This window comes from Pezoporus occidentalis, unplaced genomic scaffold (assembly GCF_034315485.1).
Source record: "Pezoporus occidentalis ecotype Australia unplaced genomic scaffold, CSIRO_AGI_Poc_V1 ctg274, whole genome shotgun sequence".
Classification (NCBI taxonomy): Eukaryota; Metazoa; Chordata; class Aves; order Psittaciformes; family Psittacidae; genus Pezoporus; species Pezoporus occidentalis.
In genome coordinates, this window is record NW_026914653.1 from 692,665 (window position 1) to 699,273 (window position 6,609).

The 6,609-nt window shown below is 61.9% G+C and overlaps 1 protein-coding gene across 2 annotated transcripts; it reads left to right on the forward strand.

Moving 5' to 3' along the window:
• The first annotated feature begins 968 nt into the window (after window positions 1-968).
• Window positions 969-6,560, forward strand: RNPEP (arginyl aminopeptidase). Of its 2 annotated transcripts, XM_062624936.1 has the most exons (12): window positions 1,223-1,352; window positions 1,449-1,589; window positions 2,545-2,693; window positions 3,163-3,279; window positions 3,386-3,621; window positions 3,773-3,886; window positions 4,089-4,201; window positions 4,504-4,612; window positions 4,827-5,051; window positions 5,391-5,533; window positions 5,867-6,016; window positions 6,122-6,560. In XM_062624936.1, exons 2-12 carry the CDS (start codon window positions 1,497-1,499, stop codon window positions 6,122-6,124), a joined length of 1,452 nt encoding a protein of 483 aa, XP_062480920.1. In that variant the 5' UTR covers window positions 1,223-1,352; window positions 1,449-1,496; the 3' UTR covers window positions 6,125-6,560. The 2 variants fall into 2 exon arrangements, with proteins under 2 accessions (XP_062480919.1, XP_062480920.1); XM_062624935.1 differs by lacking the exon at window positions 6,122-6,560 and having other exon boundaries at window positions 969-1,352; window positions 5,867-6,108.
• The last annotated feature ends 49 nt before the right edge of the window (window positions 6,561-6,609 follow it).

The window sequence follows — 6,609 nt, forward strand, 5'->3', positions numbered from 1 at the left end:
TCCCGCCCGGGTCTCCCCATGGGTATCCCAAAGGGATCCCCCCCCGGATAGGTCTCCCCCATGGGTCTGTATCCACATCCCCCCTCCGCACCCCCCCTGATCCCTCTTGGATGTCCCTCATGGGTTCCCATGAATGACCCATGGATTCCCCCCCCCAACCTCCGATCCCCCATGGGGTTCCCATACGGATCCCTCAGTTTCCCTCCCTGATCCCGCTGGATTCCACACACACACACACACACACACACTCCCCGCCCCACGACCTCTCCCCGCTTCTCCCTCGCATCCCTCCTGGGTGCCCCCCATGGATTCCCCCCCCCGGACCCTACACTGGGTCTCCCGAATGGATCCCCCATGGGTCTCCCTCCGGTCCCTCTCCGGATCCTCCCTGGGTTCCCTCACCCATGTGCCCACCTCCCCCCTGATCCCCCATGGGTCTCCCCCCAGAACTCCCCCTCCGGTTCCCTCACCCATGTGCCCGCCTCCCCCCTGATCCCCCATGGGTCTCCCCCCAGAACTCCCCCTCCGGACCCCCCCGGGTTCCCTCACCCATGTGCCCACCTCCCCCCCGATCCCCATGGGTCTCCCCCCAGAACTCCCCCTCCGGTTCCCTCACCCATGTGCCCACCTCCCCCCTGATCCGCCACGGGTCTCCCCCCAGAACTCCCCCCTGGGTTCCCTCACCCATGTGCCCGCCTCCCCCCCGATCCCCATGGGTCTCCCCCCAGAACTCCCCCTCCGGTTCCCTCACCCATGTGCCCACCTCCCCCCTGATCCCCCATGGGTCTCCCCTACGGATCCCCCCTCTTTCCCCTCCCGGATGGATCTCCCCATTCCCGGCCCCGCCCCCTTTCAGCGATAACCCCGCCCCCTTCCCGCGGCAGCCACGCCCCCTTCCCGCGGTAGCCACGCCCATTTCCCCATGACCACGCCCGTTTCCCCCCCTTGGCCCCGCCCCTCCCGCCGCGATGTCGGCGCGCGTTGGTGACGCGGCCTCCGCCAGCAGCGCGGGCTCGTGGTGCCTGCGGCACCTGCACCTGTCCCTGCGCGTGGCCTTCGCGGGCGCGGGGCGGCTGCGCGGGAGCGCGCGGCTCGAGCTTCGGCGCGCTCCCGGCGGCGGCGCGGAGGGGGAGGCCGCGGGGGTGCTGCGGCTGGACGCGCACCGCAGCCTGAACGTGCTGGGAGCGGCGCTGCTGCCCGGCCATGGGGAGCCCTCCCCGGGCGCGCCGCAGCCGCTGCCCGTGCGGACCGAGCCCTTCGCCAGCTTCGGGCGGGCGCTGCTCATCACCGTGCCCCGCGCCGAGCAGCGCCTCTCGCTGCGCATCGACTACGAGGCGGGCGAAGGGCCCGGGGTGAGCGGGGAGGGGACACCCGGCTTCCCTCCGGGCACGGAGCGGCCCCCCCGGGGTGAGCCCCTCACCGCGGCCTCTGCTCTGCTCTGCCCGCAGGTGTGCTGGCTGGCGCCCGAGCAGACGGCAGGGAAGCAGAAGCCCTTCATGTACACCCAAGGCCAGGCTGTCCTCAACAGGTCCTTCTTCCCCTGCTTTGACACCCCGTCCGTCAAATGCACCTACTCGGCCACCGTGAAGGTAAGAGGGGCCCCGGGGTGCACCCACACCCAGCGGAGCTGAGCCCACCCTGAGCTTACTCACATGGGAGCCTGTTGGGATGCGCTGAATCCCTGCAGCATCACCTCACCGGCCGTGCTGCTCATCGCGCTCTCAAGTCCTCCGGCACTGGCATGCAGCAGGGAAGACACCGAGCTATCATTCATACAGGCTCCTGTTTTCCTTCTCTGTTCCTCTCCAGAGGAACACGAGCAGACCCCAATGGGCCTCGTGCTGCTCCCCCCAGCACAGGCCCCATGCAATGGCTGCGAGCAGGCGCACGTGCTGCTGTCCTACCAAGTTCTTCTCTCACAGCAGGAGGTGGCTGAAATACTCAGTGCTTGATGTCCAAATGCCAGCCAGGATCAACTCCGTGTAAACCTCTCTGCTCTCCTCTGCTGCTGCATTTCATAGCATCACAGAGTCATGGGATGGTTTGGGTTGAAGGGACCTTAAAGCTCATCCAGTTCCACCCCTGCCATGTTAAGGGACACCTTCCACTAGAGCAGCTTGCTCCAAGCCCGGTCCAACCTGGCCTTGAACACTGCCATTTGCCTAAGTAATTCCTCTAACTACCACAGAGACCCCTGGTTTTGCCTCATAGCAGCCTGAGGGCAGCAGGGCATCTGCTCTTGGTGTGTGTAGCAGTGGGAGGGTGACAAGGACAAGCTGAGTGGGGGGACCAATTGCACCCAAATGGTGTTTGAGCCCCAGAGCTGAGCGATGCTGCTGCAGGGATGCCGCTGCGATCCCGAGTTGGAGCCCAGGGCATTGCTGCTCTGCTCGGCCCATCAAAACCTGCAGTGCCACAGACCTGGCCACCTTCAGCGTGCTGGGACACATTGAGCAGCAGACATCGCAATGTCCCCAGGTGGGTTAGCTGACATCCCTCTCCATACGTCACGGATGTAATAGGTGTATTTATCTCCATGGCCAGGTCCCTGAGGGTTTTGTGGCTGTGATGAGTGCCACAAGCTGGGAGAAGAAGGAAGACAACACCTTCGTCTTCAAGATGTCCCAGCCAATCCCCTCCTACCTGATTGCTCTGGCCGTTGGGGACATTGTGGCTGCTGACGTGGGCCCAAGGTACATGGCTCTGTACTGAGCTCACCGAGCTGCACGGTGAAGCTCCTGGGCCTGCCCTGCACTGCTGGGCTCTGCAGAGCATGACCCAATGCTGCATCCCCAGGGCCCAGCTGTGATGGGTGAGGATGCTCCTTGCTCTTGGTGCCGGTTACCTCAGCTCCTAGGGAGTCCCTGGCTCTGTTTCAGCCCTGTGCATGCTGGTGAGAGCTGTCCCCATTCACAGAGGCCCCACGTCTCTCCAAGGCCGGGGGTTTGCTCAGGTTCCAGCTGTCACAGCCACCATATAAAAGCCCTTTGACTTTCAGACAAGGAAAGGAATCAGAGCAGTTTGCGCTATCAATCAGTCTCATGAGCTTCCTTTATCAGCTGTTACTTTGCTGTGGAATAAACACGTGTGGGTTTTGGCTGAGGAAGCAATAGGGTGAAAGTCCACCAGTGGTTAAAGGTTCCTCTCTACACACTTGGCCAGGAGCCGTGTCTGGGCCGAGCCCTGCCTGATCGAGGCTGCGAAGAAGGAGTATGATGGGGTGATCGAGGAGTTCCTGGCGGTTGGAGAGAAGCTCTTTGGACCTTATGTTTGGGGCAGGTATGGCTCTGCTCCCAGAGGACCTTGTTCCCGGAGCATGGCTCCATCATCCCATTGCATCCGCAGGAAGAGGTGGGTCTGACCAGTCCGTTCCCCCCCCCTGCAGGTACGATATCCTGTTCATGCCGCCCTCCTTCCCCTTTGGTGGGATGGAGAACCCCTGCCTCACCTTCGTGACGCCGTGCCTGCTGGCTGGGGACCGCTCCCTGGCCGATGTCATCATCCACGAGATCTCCCACAGCTGGTTTGGCAACCTGGTCACCAACGCCTCCTGGGGCGAGTTTTGGCTCAACGAGGGCTTCACAATGTACGCCCAGAGGCGCATTTCCACCGAGGTCTATGGTGCGTGGCCTCACCACGGGGCCCCATCCTTTTCCTCCTCTCCCAGCTCACGAGTTGACACTGTTTCCCTCCCATAGCAGCCCCCATTGGGTTCGCAGCACACAGGGGTCTGGTTGGGGTCTCCAAACGCCTGCCTCTTGTCCCTGCCCAGGTCTGGCGTACACGTGCCTGGAGGTGGCGACGGGAAGGGCCCTCCTGCGCCAGCACATGGACAACACCGGGGAGGAGCATCCGCTCAACAAGCTGCGCGTGGTCATTGAGCCAGGTCTGTGGGAGCGAGGTGTGGGGCTAGGGGCAGCCCTGCTGCTATGGGGCTTCCTGCCTGCAGTACAACCAGTGCTGGTGCCTGAGGCAGGTGATGGCTCCAGGAGGGATGTGATGGATGCGCAGCCAGCACAGGAAGCGGAAATCTTAGCACATGAGGGCTGTTTTCTGTGCAGATTCCTGAGGGCTTTCCCTTGCTCTAGGTATCAATCCCGAGGACACATACAACGAAACGCCCTACGAGAAGGGGTTCTGCTTCGTGAGCTACCTGGCACATCTGGTGGGGGACCAGAGCAAGTTTGATGCCTTCCTCCAGGTCGGTACAAGGAGGTGCCAAGTCACATGAAACTCTTTAGTGGGAGCACAATGGGACTGTGGGAAGGATGGGCTGGGCAGGGCTGCTGGGGAGAGGAAGAGGAGATGAGAAACAGAGATGTTCATGTGGGGATGAGATGAGGGCAGAGCTTGGCCCCATGCCCATGGTAGCTGGTGGCAATGCCCAGAGGACTCCTGGGGGGTACAGGGGCTGGCGTGGACTCAGCAAGGCTAAACCCCCATGAGACGGAGCAGCACCGTGGGGTGAGCACATGCAGCATCGTGCCCTGGCCATCCCCACAGGCCTACGTGAACCGGTTCAAGTTCCAGAGCATCACAGCAGACGATGCCCTCGGTTTCTTCCTTGAGTACTTCCCGGAGCTGAAGGAGAAAGGCGTGGACTCCATCCCAGGTCAGTGCCTTCCCGGCCAGGGGACCGGGCTCTGCTTTGCAAACCATGGGCGTTGGAGCCGTTGCATGTCCCTCAGACCCCGTGCACGTTGGTTTGTGTGTCTCACTGGAGACAACTGCCTTGGCCTGGCCTTGTCCCCGTCCCCAGGCAGGTTTGCTGGTGCTGGGGGTGCCCTCAGAGGAGGCAGCTTGGGCTCAGCTCTCCTTCCCTGCAGGCTTCGAGTTCAGCCGCTGGTTGGACACGCCGGGCTGGCCTCCCTTCCTGCCTGACCTCTCACCCGGGGATGTGCTGATGAAGCCAGCAGAGGAGCTGGCGTTGCTCTGGGCAGCCGATGGCTTGGACATGGAGGCGATTGAAGCCGTGGACATCACGGCCTGGAGGACGTACCAGCTGGTCTACTTCCTGGACCAGGTCCTGCAGAAGTCCCCCCTGCCACAAGGTGAGGGTCAGCTCGTCCCCTGGGGCTCTGCTGCCCAGAGGGGACACGGGGTGATGTCCTGGTCCAGCCAGGTGGCCAGGGACGTGAGACCACATCAGAAGGACTCATGGGTGTGTGGCCATCCACCCGTCTCCAGCGCAGTCCAGCAGTGTGGTTCCTGGTGTCTGGGAGGCCTCTGTCTGTGTGGCTGTGAAAGGAAAGCCAGGGAAGCATGTCCCTAAGATGTACGGGGACATCCCAGAGGGTTTGCAGCACAGCCGGGATGGGCTCGCTGGGTCTCTTCGGAGTAGGAGCAGGGCCAAAGCTGCCACGTGGATGGTGACCATCCCCTTCTTGCAGGCAATGTGGAAAGGCTGAGCAAGATGTACCCAAAGATCTCCAGGTCCCAGAACGCCGAGCTGCGACTCCGCTGGTGCCAGATAATCCTCAGGAACGACCTTGAGGCCGAGTACAGCAAGGTCAAGGACTTCCTCCAGAGCCAGGTTTGTCCCTGGGCAGTGGTGGTTGTGCCCAGCAGCGTGCACTGGGGCAGGGATGGGCAAGGGGCACAGGACCTTCAGTGCCAGATGGCCGGAGGTTGGCTCTTGCTATTGATAGAGCAACAGATTGGTTTGTGTTGAAAGGACCTTAAAGCTCATCCAGTTCCAACCCCCAGCACACGGGGGGTGCCCATTCCTCTGTGTTCTCTCTCTGGTGAAGAGCAGGGCGCTGCTGGGGGTGCTGTGCCCTGGGAGGGGAGATGTGGGGTTCCAGGGGCTTCACCCTGCTGGAGCCAGGGAGGAGGCTGGGCTGTGATCCCCGCTCTGTCTCCGCAGGGGAAGCAGAAGTACACCCTGCCCCTCTACCGCGCCATGTGGGCCGGGTCGGAGGCAGCCCGGGCCCTGGCCATGGAGACCTTCTCTGCTACAGCTCCCCAGCTCCATGTCAACGTCCAGAACTACGTCAAGAAGATCCTGGGCTTGGAGGTGGCCGAGGCCTAGTGGTGCTCCTGGGCAGGACCTCTCTGCTGCCTCCTTCACTGCACGTTTCCTCATTAAAATCTGTTCTTTTTCCTCTGTTCCTGTTCCCAGTGAGCCTCAGCGGGACTCCTGCTCCTCCTGCCCAGGAGCCAGGCTCTCACCCCACATGGGGACCCTGCCAGCTCTGGTCAGGGGTGGGCAGGTTGCTCCAGGAGGCTGGTGGCTTCTCCTGGTGCTGGTATAGGAGGGATGGGTCTGGCGCTGGCATCTTCAGGGCTGGAGCAGCTGGAGGCTGGTCCTTGCCGGGCTCCTGCCAAGCCATCACCGATCCCATGTGTAAAGTAAAAGAGTAAAGCTCCTCTCCTTTCTGTGGCACGGGAAGCATCCAGCACCCAGGGAGCTGGGGAGCTGCTGCTGAGCTGGCTGGGAAGGGCTCTGCCTCCATTCACCTTCCTGCAAAGGCAACAACTAATGAAGACACTTCAGCGTGAAATCAGTGACGAGATGTAGCACAGTTATTTTTAACAAAGTGACCTTCATCAAGCTCAGAGCTCTTTTTGCTTCTTTTTTTTCCAAAATGAAAGCCAAGTCAATCACGA

Bases quoted from the DNA above. Each gene is read 5' to 3' on its own strand.
- RNPEP (XM_062624935.1), top strand. From the start codon at position 969: ATGTCGGCGCGCGTTGGTGACGCGGCCTCCGCCAGCAGCGCGGGCTCG. The intron at 2,694-3,162 runs GTACATGGCTCT...ACACTTGGCCAG, and splicing joins GCTGCTGACGTGGGCCCAAG to GAGCCGTGTCTGGGCCGAGC. The intron at 4,613-4,826 runs GTCAGTGCCTTC...CCTTCCCTGCAG, and splicing joins AGGCGTGGACTCCATCCCAG to GCTTCGAGTTCAGCCGCTGG.